The 12925-nt window shown below is 47.3% G+C and overlaps 3 protein-coding genes across 4 annotated transcripts in view; all 3 read left to right on the top strand.

Annotated features, from left to right (window-relative positions):
* Nucleotides 1-4824: 4824 nt before the first annotated feature.
* Nucleotides 4825-6276, top strand: LOC134351021 (zinc finger CCHC domain-containing protein 3-like). The gene has a single exon (XM_063056995.1). The coding sequence runs from the start codon at nucleotides 4825-4827 to the stop codon at nucleotides 6274-6276; it is 1452 nt and encodes a 483-aa protein (XP_062913065.1).
* A 63-nt stretch (nucleotides 6277-6339) lies between these two features.
* On the top strand, nucleotides 6340-8429 carry LOC134351020 (uncharacterized; the record flags this gene model as incomplete). Its single annotated transcript, XM_063056994.1, has 2 exons — nucleotides 6340-7080; nucleotides 7824-8429. Coding segments are annotated over exons 1-2 (1347 nt in total), but the record flags the coding sequence as incomplete, so codon positions are not given.
* Nucleotides 8430-10334: 1905 nt separating this feature from the next.
* Nucleotides 10335-12925, top strand: part of ahctf1 (AT hook containing transcription factor 1) — a 172030-nt gene continuing 169439 nt past the window's right edge. For both annotated transcript variants that reach the window (XM_063055491.1, XM_063055489.1), the window contains exon 1: nucleotides 10335-10760. The gene's annotated coding sequence lies outside the window, so the exon portion shown is untranslated. The remainder of the gene's footprint in view (nucleotides 10761-12925) is intronic.

Raw genomic sequence — 12925 nt, 5'->3', positions numbered from 1 at the left:
ATTCCTCTATTAAATATTTGTCATTTTACTAAAGTTACAGAGTTGTATCTGTAATTTCTTATAGAGTTGTATGCCATGGGAAAAGGTTATTCAGCCCATACTTCTCCATGCTGACCAATATGGCTCACATCCCTCTAAGTTCCTGTCATCTAAGTACCTGTCAACATACACTCAGCGGGCACTTCATTAGTTACACCTGTACGGCTACTCGTTAATACAACCAGCCAATCACGTGGCAGCAGCTCAATGCTTAAAAGCATGCAGACATGGTCAAGAGGTTCAGTTGTTGTTCAGACCAAACACCAGAATGGGGAAGCAAACCATAAACACAAGAGATTCTGCAGATGCTAGAGATCAGAGTAACCCACACAAAATGCTGGAGGAACTTAGCACAGGTCAGGCAGCATCTATGGAAATGAATAAACAGTCAACATGTTGAGCCGAGACCCAAATGGGGAAGAAATATGATCTAGGTGACTTCAACTGTGGAATGACTGTTGGTGCCAGACGGGGTGGTTTGAGTATCTCAGAAACTGTTGATCTCCTGGGATTTTCATGCACAACAGTCTCTTAGAGTTTACAGAGAGTGGTGCAAATAAAAAGAAAGAAAAACACAATGTAAACAGCAAATTATGTTATATACAGTATATGTTATATTTTTTAATGTATTTACTATATATAATTGATCTGCAGTTTAATTGATTCATTTCTGATCAAGTTCACTTTGTTGCTACATCAAATGCAAATATGCAGTAGGAGCAGATCACCTAATTTCCCCATTTTTGTAAAGTGTGTTGGTTTGCAAGTGTTCTTGAGATGCATTGCTGATGCTATATAACAACAAAGAGACTCCACATGCTTGAGGTCAACACCAGAACGTCAGGGTGATAATGGACGTCTTCATCATGTTGATAGATGTCCTTGTCAGTCAGCCCTGTGCATTGACCAATAATTGGTCTTCAGGAAACATCCTTTCTCAGCATTGCAGAAACTTGAGCTGCCTTCCTGGTGACCAGTGGCCTAACTTGCCTTTTGCACTTGCATGTTATTGCCTCTAATAGCAACAAATACTGAAAGCTTCAACGTAGTTGGAAAATACATGAATGAGCTATAGGATAAGCTGCAAAGTTATAGACCTCAAAGTGGGAAGTGGATGAAGCCAGATCCCACTTTCTCTGCTGGTCTTAATTAGTTCAACAGCGTTGAATGTGCTTTAAATTTTTAATTTCACTCTTCTGCCCCCAAAATATCTTGCAGTCCTTGAAGTACTTTGAAAGGCTTGTTACTGAATACATGCACATGGGAGAGTTAAGAAGCATGAGAAAGTGCATGAAGATGCCTTATCCCAGCAATAAAGGCTGTCTAAAAATCATAAACCATAGATGCTGGGAATCTGGAAAAGAACTAAAAACACTCAGTAGGTCCGGTCTGTCAAAGGGAGCACGATGAAATATGAATGGAAGATAGCTGTGCCTCTGTCAATTTTTTAATGATGTTATTCAACCCGTAAGCTGCATTGTTACAGGAGACAGAGTTCAATATGGGAACCAGAGATGGTAAGAATGCAAACGACTCTATCATATGTTGAGTTTCTGAACGACTCCTATCGCTGACTCCATCAAGGAAAATGGAAGTGATGTCACATATTGGTAGATGTGACAATAAGAAGCCAATGTATCAAGTTACATTCTTCAATCAGGTCAGATTAATCAGTGTTTTAAATCCATAACTCAACTTAGTACTTTTTTCCCTTCCTATCTCACATTTTGTTGGATTGAATTTAATTTATTATTGATCTGCCAGACTGCAAGCTTGCTTATGTATTCTTGTCTCCTGATGCAACCTTCCAATAGGTGGTCTCTGGTTGTCACCTCCTACAGATTTAAAAATCAAACGTCCACATTCAGGGCACAAGAGTACATAGATAGACTTGCAGACTGGCTGATAAATATCATATTAAATTCAATCCAACTAACTGTGAGTTGAAGAACAAAGAGATCATTTTATTTTTGTTCAGAAAGGAGCTAATGTCACAAAAGCGAATATTGTGGATGCTTGAAATCTGAAATAAAACAGTAAAAGCTGGAAACATTCAGCAAGCCAGGTGGTATCAGTAAAGAAGGAAAGAGAATTGATATTTCAGATCAAAGATCTTTTAAGATAAATAAGTTTTAACATGTGGAGAAATGATGAAGGGAGAACAAAAAATGTTTGTAGTTGTGTGGAAGAGATGAAATGTGAAGAAAGGTGAAACAGTGCAAGAAAAAGAATATTTTTAATCCAATATTACTTCAGCCTCTATTAGACTACATATGCTCAGTGGCCACTTTACTAGGTATACTTGTACTCCTGAGAATATCTAATCAGCCAATAAAGAGGCAGCAACTCAAAGCATAAAAGCAAGCAGACCTACTGAAGAGGTTCATTTGTTGTTCAAAACAAACATCAGAATGGGGAAGAAATGTGATCTCAGTGACTTTGACCATGGATTGATTGTTGGTGTCAGACAAGATGGTTTGGGAATCTCAGAAATTGCTAATCTCCAGGGATTTTCCACATACAACAGTCTCTAGAGTTTACAGAGAATGGTGTAAAAAAACAAAAAGAAAACTTCCAGCGAGCAGCAGATCTGTGGGCAAAAGAGCCTTGTAAGTGAGAGAGGTCAGAGGAGAATGGCCAGACTGGTTCAAACTGACAGGAAGGTGACAGTAACTCAAATTATCATCATCATGACGTGCTGTGTCGTATGACGTGGGCGATCATGGTCTTCCATCTGTCTTTAATCTGAGAAGTTCTAAAAAGCTCTTCAAAACTTTTGCCTGTCCATCCCTTGATGTAACACGAATGTCATGTGCTGTCAACCATGACTTTGACTTCCGTTAATTTTTCCCATCACTGCAAGATGTTCGAGCTTCTCTTTCCTCAGTACACGTCCCAGGAATTCCAGCTGTCGTTTCCTGATTGATGATATCAGCTCTCTTCTTATTCTGGCTTTTCACAACACTTCCTTATTTGTTACCCTGTCCTTCCATGATATTCCATCAATCTTCTCAGAAACCACATTTCTGCTGCTTTGAGTCTTCCCTCATTTTGTTTTGTTATCGTCCAACATTCCCTTCCATATGTCAGTGTGGAATGAATATTGCACCACAATACTCTGAGTTTCATACCAATAGAAATGGTGTTATTCTTTAATATCTTGCTGAAATGCTCAATCATGCATTTGGCAATCCCAATCCTTATTCTAATTGAACTCAATTAACCATGCGTTAAAACAGCGGTGTGCAGAAGAGTATCTCTGAATGTACAACATATCGAATCCTGAGTCCTGATGAAGAGCCTCGGCCCGAAACATTGACAGTACTCTCTTCTATAGATGCTGCCTGGCCTGCTGAGTTCCTTCAGCATTTAGTGTGTGTGGCTTGGATTTCCAGCATCTACAGATTTTCTCTTGTGATCGAACCTTGAAATGGATGGGCAACAGCAGCAGAAGACCACACCAGGACCCACTCCTGTATCTAATAAAGCAGCCACTGAGTATGTTGTATTGTACAATATTCTGGGACAGGAGTACATTGACAACTGCGCATGGCCACCAGTGGGTTGCCCTGAAATTGGTTTGCAGGTAGCCTCTGAACAATCTGGGAAGCCAGCAGAGGTTACAGCCAACAGTACAAGCTAATCATGCTGCAGGGTGAAATTTGAAGGCTGAGTTTGGCTTCTGAGCTCCTTTCTTCTGACAGCCAATAAGTCACCTGTTTGTTACAGGCAGCAACTGCATCATGTCGCATTTGTCGATGTGATAGAGACACGAGAGGCTGCAGGTTCAGGCATCTTGTGTAATAAGCAATCTGCTAGAAGGTCCTAATGCAGAGTTTTGACCCAAAACGTTGACAATTCTTTTCTTCCTGTTCGCCCATTGAGTTCCTCCAGCACTTGGGTTCCTGACATGGGATCCATGGACCTTTTGGTTAATGGTATCGGTCCACAGTATTAAAAAAGGATGGGAATGTCTGCTCTAGCAGATTGTTTGTTGACCCAGTTCCAGACACAGACATTAAGGTTAATGGCTGTTGGAATAAGCAAAAGACAATGTCTGAGACACAAGAGTCTGCAGAGGATGGGATTTGGAGCCAAAAATAGAGAGCTGCTGGAGAAACTCAGTGGGTCAAGCAGCATTTGTGGAGGAAAATAGACAGTCAAGACCTATCATTTGGACAGAAAAAAAATAAGGAACATACACAAAACGCTGGAGGAACTTAGCAAGTCAGGCAGCAAGAACAAGTTGCTACCTGAAGAACGCATCGCTTCAAAGTTCGCGTCACGTTTAATTTTACAGCGCTGCACAAACATTAAGAATTACTTCTCGTGCATAATAGGTCCAAACTGCGCATTATTATAAAACGAAGTAGCGACGACATTCAATTAAATATACAGTATTTCTGACAAAGTAACACACAAACCAGACAGACAAAAGTCAGAATAGTTTTGTTCCACGTGTTGACATACTTCAAATATCGAACGCAAGCTTACAGTAATACAAACGCCCGCACACTCGTTGACGAGAATTCGGATCAGAGCAGTTGTAGTTGGCAGGAATTTTCATTTTAAAAAAGAATTTTAATGTTCCAGTGGGTAATAATTGATCGCTTCTCGGCCTTTTGGCTAAGATCACGAAGGCTGTTCTCCCAGGACGCGGCTATCCCATCGTTCTTCTAAGAACGTAGCGGTCTCCACCGTTCTCGGAACGGAGAGATCCTTCGTGGAGAGAGGATCGGGCGGTGACGGCACTGCCGAACACGCGGTGCCTGAGCAAGAAGAAGGATGGCTGGTAAGACCAGTACATCAGGAAGCAGTGCTGGGAAGACCAGCGATTTAAAGGAGAGGGCTGAGGGCGGCAGTGGATCGGAGATGAGAGCTGTAGCGCCCAAAGCATCAGTGGTGCAGACTGAAGAATCCGGAGTAGTAGCGAAGAAGGCGGCTGGAAAGTCCAGCCAATCAGTGCAGAGAGTTGCGGAGACCAGTGAATCGGAGAAGAGAGCTGAAAAGAACCCCGATTCGGGGAAAAGAGCTGAAAAGAACCCCGATTCGGGGAAAAGAGCTGAAAAGAACCCCGATTCCGGGAAAAGAGCTGAGGAGAACCCCGATTCGGGGAAGAGAGCTGCGGAGAGCAGCGAATCGACGAAGAGAGCTGGGGAGACCATCGAATCGGAGAAGAGAGCTGGGGAGTCCAGCGCACCGAGAAGGAAGTCGGGGGAGACAAGCCCTTCCGCTCGTGGAGCTGGTATCAAGAACACTGTGCAAATGACTGTCAAGGATCTGAAGGATGGCAACGGCTTCAATCGGATTACCTTCATTCGTAAGGTGCTTTTCGACTGCTGCGGCTTTAAGGTAGATGATCTGTACTGTGTGCAGGATTTCCCGAGTTACTATGATGTCACCTTACGGCGTGCCGAGGGGTGGCGGAAAATGCGCCAGTGCTTATCCGAGAAGGGGAGCGAGGCGCCGCTGTCGCTATTTAAAGTGCAACCTCTCTTTGCCGAGGGGTCGCAGGAGAGAACAGTTACGGTACACATGTTTAATCCCTATGTACCCGTCGTCGACGTTCTCACTTTCCTAGCACGTTGTGTAGAGAGAGTGTGGGGGTGTGAGGACGTTGACGACATTCTGGGAGTTTGGACATCTAAACGGCAGGTCAGGGTTAAGTTAAGGACCGACACCAATGGCTATGTCATCCACCCACCCTCAGCCTTTGCGATCGGAGGGAACCGAGGCTACCTGGTTTACGCCGGACAACCGAAACTGTGCCGAAACTGCGGCAAGCCGGGGCACATCGCGGCCCAGTGTAAGGCTGTGGTGTGCAGAAACTGCAAGGTGGAGGGCCACCTTACAAAAGACTGCACGGAGGCCAAATCCTGCAACCTCTGTGGGCAGGCGGGCCACCTTTATAGGACCTGTCCGAAAAGGGTGGGCTCCTATGCACAGGTGGCCAGGGGTAGTGATGACACCGGGATAGCCCCAGCTGGAGTGGAGGTGCCCGCCGTCTCTGTAGAGGAGACGCAGGTTCCGATGGAGGGACAAGAGCACACCCTGAGCTCCCCCTCCACCTTGCAGGACACCCAAGACCCCCCGCTTGATGAGGAGGAGTCAATGGAAGAGGGGAGGGCCGAGGGGGAAGAGGAAAAGTGGAGGGTGGTCACGAAACGGAAAAAGACCCTAAAGATGCCGCCAAAAAGACAAAGGGCGGATAAATTGGAGAGCAGGTGGAAGACTTAACCAAGACTGTGGGTATGAGGCCTCCAGACGGGGAAGAAGAGAACGAGGATTTATAAAAAGGTGATGGACCTTAAACTGGCGTCCTTAAACGTCCGCAGTGTGAAGAGTACTGGGCGTTGCGTCAGCGCGGTTCGGTACTTGAACACCGTGAACGCCGACGTGACCTTCTTGCAGGAGTGCGGTCTGCCGCACCTCAGGAGTTATCGACGGTGGTCACGGTGGTGGTCCCAGGGTTTGTCGGTGTGGTCGGGGGGCAACGATAGTCGCGCTTCCGGCCTGGGGGTTCTGCTGCGGGGAGGCAACTTCTCAATCACCCAAGTTAAAGAGGTGGTTGCGGGGCGCCTCATGATAGCAGACGTCAAATACCGGGGCACTCCGCTCCGGCTGATCAACGTGTACGCCTCCCCCGTGCGGAGCGAGCGGCTGGCCGTCTTCGAGCAGCTCCCAAAGCTGCTGGTGACGCCCCAGCCGGTCGTTCTGGCCGGAGACTTCAACTGCACCATTGATGCGGCTGGAGGACCCGGCAGGCTGGACAGTACCTCCAGACTCCTGATGGAAACGATAAAGCCAGCCAAGCTGCGCGACGCCTGTCGCACCCCCACAGGTGGAGCACAGCCGCAAGCCACCCGGACACGATCGGACGGCTCAGCCCGCTCCCGGATCGACTTCCTCTTCCTGTCAGAGCCCCTCACAGTCAGGTCCACTGACGTCACGCCGGTGTTCTTCTCTGACCACTGCCTTCTGAGAGCCACCTGTCTCTTACGGGAAGACCAGAAGGCAGGCAGGGGGACGTGGAAGCTGAATGTTAAGCTGCTGACCCCAGAGAACATCGAGGAACTAGAGAAGGAGTACACAGGTTGGAGAACCTTGAAAACCTTCTGTGATTCCCCGGTTCACTGGTGGGAAGCCACCAAGGAGAACATTAGGAGGTTCTTCATTCGCAAAGGTATCCAGAAGGCAAGGCAGGAGCAGAGGGAACTGCGTAAACTCCAGACAGAGTTGCAGCAACTTCTCCTTCTGCAGTCGAAGGGGGTGGATGTCAGGGAGGAATTGCGAGAGGTGAAGGGCCTGCAAGCCCAGCACCTCGCCGCCGAATCCTCCAAGATCATCTTCCGATCAAGGGTCCAAACCGTGGAGCAGGACGAGACGTGCTCACGCTTCTTCTTCCAAAAGGTGCACAGGGGAGCTCTGTGATCCACAACCTTAAGGAAGAAGACGGCTCAGTCGCGTCCTCGCAGACCGACATACTGAGGATCTGCAAGTCCTTCTATGCCGGTCCGTACGACGAAAAGGCCACAGAATCCACAGCCTCCCGCAACTTCCTGTCGTCTATCACGCAGGTCTTAGACAACGGCAAGCGGGAGAGTCTGGATCAGCCACTGACCCTGGACGAGCTGACAGGCTCCATCCGTTCCTTTGGATCGGGTAAGACTCCCGGAAGCGACGGCTTACCGGCTGAGTTGTACTCGGCTCTGTGGAACTGGATGGGCCCAGACCTGCTGGAAGTGTACAACGCTATGCTTCTGGCCGGCAGTATGTCTGAGTCCATGAGGAAGGGCATCATCACCCTCATCTACAAGCAGAAGGGGGAAAGGGAGGACATTAGGAATTGGAGACCCATCTCTCTCCTGAATGTGGATTACAAGATCCTGTCCAAGGCTATCGCCAACAGGGTCAGGTCTGCTCTGGGACAGGTGATCCACCCGGACCAAACCTGTGCTGTACCGGGCAGGAAGATCTCAGACAGCCTCGCGCTGCTGAGGGACACCATCGCCTACGTGCAGGACAGGGGGGTGGACGCCTGCCTGGTCAGCTTGGACCAGGAGAAAGCCTTCGACAGGATATCGCACACGTACATGGCGGACGTGCTCTCCAAAATGGGATTTGGGGAGGGAATCCGGAATTGGATTAGACTGCTCTACACAGACATCCGTAGTGCAGTCCAGGTCATCGGGTGGGAAACAGACAGCTTCCCCATCAGGTCTGGAGTCGGGCAGGGTTGTCCCCTCTCCCCTGTCTTGTTCGCGTGCTGTATGGAGCCCTTTGCCGAGGCCATCAGGAGGGATGAGGGTATAAGAGGGGTGACGCTGCCAGGCAGTGGAGGGACCCAAGTGAAAACCTCCCTGTACATGGACGACGTCACTGTCTTCTGCTCTGATCCGAGATCAGTTCGCAGGTTGATTGGCACCTGCGAACAGTTCGAGCTAGCGTCGGGGGCCAGGGTCAACCGCACGAAGAGCGAAGCCATGCTCTTCGGCAACTGGCGCGACCGATCCAGCGTCCCCTTCACCATCAGGTCTGACCACGTGAAGGTGTTGGGGATCCGGTTCGGAGGGGCCGAGGCGTGCAACAAGAACTGGCGGGAGCGGACTGCCAAGGTGAAACAAAAACTGGGACTGTGGGGAGGGCGCTCCCTGTCGATAACGGGCAAGAACCTGGTCATCAGGTGTGAGGTACTCTCAGGGCTGCTGTACTTGGCGCAGGTCTGGCCCGTCCCCCGCTCCTACAGCTCGGAAATCACCCGGGCTGTCTTCAGATTCGTCTGGGGATCCAAGATGGAGCGGGTGAGACGGACTGCCATGCACAAGTCCCTGGCCAATGGGGGCAAGAACGTCCCCAATGTCGCCCTCACCCTGATGGCCAGCTTCGTGTGTGGCTGCATCAGGCTGTGCGTGGATCCCAGATACGTGGGCACAGAGTACTACTATGTGCCTAGGCTTTACCTGTCGCCCTGGCTACGAAGGATGGGTCTGACCCCTTTACCGCGCAACACCCCTGTCAGCTGGTCGTTGCCCCCTTACCTGTCCTTCGTAGAAAAATTCTTCAAGACCAACGCATTTGACCACAGGGCCATCAGGCAGTGGTCGGCACGTAGTGTCCTGCAGGCACTGCAGGAGAAGGACGTGATGGACACAGTGGGGTGGTTCCCGGAGCAGACTGTCCAGTTCATCTGGCAAAATGCCTCATCGCCAGATCTCACCAACAGGCACAAAGACCTAGCCTGGCTGGCGGTGACAGGGGCCCTCCCAGTCAGATCCCTCCTGTACGCCCGGAACGGTTCCTCCACACCCCGTTGCCCACGGGAGGACTGTAATGGGGTGGAGTCGGGGGCTCACCTCTTTACACACTGTGGGTTCGCAAAGAAGGTGTGGAAGAGAATGGAAGGGACAGTACTAAGATTCATGCCCAGCAGCTGCGTTACCGAGGACTCCGTGATCTACGGGCTGTTCCCGCGGACGCACACGGAGACCAACATCCGGTGCTGCTGGCAGATCATCAATTCGGTGAAAGACGCTCTTTGGTCGGCCCGAAACTTGATGGTCTGCCAGCAGATGGAGATGTCCGTGATTCAGTGCTGCCGACTAGCACACTCTCGTCTGCAGGAGTACGTTCTGAGGGATGCACTCAAACTTGGTGCGGCCACCGTGAAGGCCCGGTGGGGAAGGACCACAGTTTAACGTTCATCACCCGTAGGAGGGGGAGAGGTTGGCTGGGGAGGAGACCTACCCTCATCAGCGGTGTGGACAGATAATCAACATGGTGCCCAAGGAGTGGGTGGAATTGTTAATTTGGGAAAGTATTAGAGCCATTGCCTGCCTTTATTGTTGAAAATTTTGATTGTTAATAAGTTTTAACTCTTGACTAAGGGTTGAGAGTAAACGCATGATTTACTGTAAACATCTTTCATTTGTAAATGAACAGAGAGTCAACGAAAAATTTTATTGTTAATAACTGTATTGAATAAGGACTTACAGTCAACGAATGGTTTTCTTTTCTTGTATGTAATTATTTTTATTTTGTAATATTTCTGAATAAAGTATTTTTGGAAAAAAAATAATTGAACGCATTCATTGTGTTCATGATTACAACGGGCGAAAGTGGATTGGTTTTTAAAGATTGTGAAGTAGTTTTTGTAATTGGTGAAAGCTCTTGCTCAGAACACGCGACAGCGAGAGCAATTTACTTATCTTTCTTACCAAGGCCGACGGAGAGTTCCAGTTGGAAAGTTTACTGAAGATAATGGTCACAAACAAGAGAAAATATGCAAATACTGGAAATCCAAGCAACACACACAAGAAGTCCTGCTGAAGGCTCTCGACTGTACTCTTTTTATCCGTAGATGTTGCCTGCCCTGCCGAGTTCCTCCAGCATTTTGTGTGTGTGTTGTGAAGATAATGGTGCCCGGTCTGGTAATCGTGGACCCGCACTGCAATGGGACTATTCTGCCGCCCCTCGCTAGTTTCCTTGTTCTCTCAGGAATTTATGCTTGGAAGATGCAATGGAAGGAAAACGCTCATGTTAACCAGGTACAGGGTGGTCCCTTCCAGTGATGGGACGATCCTGATTCCGGTTAAAGTGGTCAGGCTCGTTCAGGAGCTGCCTTCGTTAGTTGTACGCTTACTTCTCATCTACCTTTCGGGAAGATCGGACACACTGGGGAGCAAACTGTTGCTGTTCTTATTCTGCAGACAATATGTCCAGAGGTAAAGTCGTTCGAGTAACTTGATATAACTAGTATTGTTATTTAAACTCTTCCCAGCTGCACGCGCAAAATATGAGCCAACTGGTCCGTCGCTGATGTGTGATGCAATTTAAATTCTTCTCCCGTTATTCTTTTACTTCGAAGTCTACGCTTGATGGTTGTTATGTGAGAGTTATTGTATGAGGAGCGTTTGTTAACTCTGGGCCTGTACTCGCTGGAGTTCAGTAGAATGAGGAGGTATCTCAGTGATACGTGTAGGATATTGCAAGTCCGAGATAGCGTGGACGTATAGAGGATGTTTTCTGTAGCGGGGGAGTCTTGGACCAGAGGGCACAGCCTCTCCATATAAGGACGACCGTTTAGAACAGAGATGAGGAGGATTTTGTTTTTTAGCCAGAGGGTGGTGAATCTGTGGAATTCATACTAAGCCATTGGGTATATTTAAAACGAAGGGTGATGGGTTCTTGATTAGTCAGGGCGTCATAAGTTACTGGGAGAAGGCAGAGAATGAGTTGGAGAGGGAGAATAAATCAGCCATGATGGAATGATCTAATTCTACTTCTAGATCTTGGTTATATTATTGTGCCTGCTTCCATACCACCACATTCCGTCTACCATGAACATAGAACATACAATCTACAGCACATTACAGGCCCTTCGGCCCACAATGTTGTGCTGACCATGTAACCTACTCTAGAAACTCCCTAGAATTTCTCTACCACATAGCCCTCTATTTTTCTAAGCTCCATGTACCTATTTAAGAGGCTCTTAAAAGACCCTATTGTATCCACCTCTACCACCTCCACTGGCAGTGCATTCCACGCACTCACCACTCTCTGTGTGAAAAACTTACCCCTTACATCCCCTCTGTACCTGTTTCCAAGCACCTTAAAACTGTGCCCTCTTGTGTTAGGCATTTCAGCCCTGGGAAAAAGCCTCTGACTATCCACACGATCAATGCCTCTCATCACCTTATACACCTCTATCAGGTCACCTCTCATCCTCAGTCACTCCAAGGAGAAAAGGCCAACTTCACTCAACCTATAAGGCAAGTTCTCCAATCCAGGCAACATTCTTGTAAATCTCCTCTGCACTCTCTCTATCCACATCCTTCCTGTAGTGAGGTGACCAGAAATGAACACACGATCGTTTTGTTTTTTTTTAAACTAAGAAAACAACGTCTGGGTTACCTGATCCACTGTTGATACTTTTGGCTGTCCTTTGCAAACCTGGAAAAAAATGGACCTTGTAGAAGTGTACAAACGTCCTCTTTCTCTAAAAGAGAGGTCAAAAACATAAGAGTGTACATTTAAGGTGAAAGGGGGAAGATTTAAAAGGGATCTGGGGACAAGTATTAGAGGGAGCATGGTGTGTAAATGGATGAGCTGCCAGAGGAAGTGGTAGAAGCAGGTATAATTATAACATTTAAAGGACATTTGGACACGTTTGTCGATCGGAAAAAGTAAGAGAGATGTGCAGACAAATAGCATCTTGGTTGGTATGGATGAGGTAGGCCAAAGGGCCTATTTGTGCGCTTAAACATCTCTATGAATCTAAAGAAAGAAACTTAAATACAGATCAAGAAATTTTGGGATTTGCCTCAATGGGCAGACACATCAGTTGGTTGGCTGTCTTCAATGCTGTTTGAATTCTATATTTGGTAGTTGAGTAAGCTGTATTCAATTTGTGCATTCCACCCAAAATTAGGTTACTTTCTCATGGTGGCCTTGGTAAAATAAAGCAGCTTTCAATAATGTTGTTGTTAATCTTTATCCAGAAACCTATGAAAGAAATAATGTCTATGATTGCAAATTACTAAAATTACTTCATTAAGTAGAGAATGATAGATCTGGTGATATTGATCCAGAGGTTCTTTGGAGTTCAAGAGTGAGACATAAATCTTGTAATTATAACAGTTTTATCAGGTGTTCATAACAATAAAAATACAACAGTAACCAACTTGCTCGAAGGGAGAGAGAGAAATTAAAGGAGGAGAAAAATGAAAAAGAACAGGAAAGTCATGGTTGACAAAGCTGTGGTTGTTTTGATTTGAAAACTAGCTCACTAGAGAGATAAGGTGCATTCCAGTGACAAGGGGTAACCTATGAAATAGCCAGATTCAATGGCATGGCACAGGCTGCAGAGAAACTTCTAGAAAAACAGAGA

The sequence above is a fragment of the Mobula hypostoma genome, chromosome 8 (genome assembly GCF_963921235.1).
Source record: "Mobula hypostoma chromosome 8, sMobHyp1.1, whole genome shotgun sequence".
Lineage (NCBI taxonomy): Eukaryota > Metazoa > Chordata > Chondrichthyes > Myliobatiformes > Myliobatidae > Mobula > Mobula hypostoma.
Note: the sequence above shows the minus strand (reverse complement) of the source record. Positions and strands in the feature narration are given on the sequence as shown.

Excerpts from the sequence above, each read along its gene's own strand:
- LOC134351021 (XM_063056995.1), top strand. The coding sequence starts at position 4,825 with ATGGCTGGTAAGACCAGTACATCAGGAAGCAGTGCTGGGAAGACCAGC.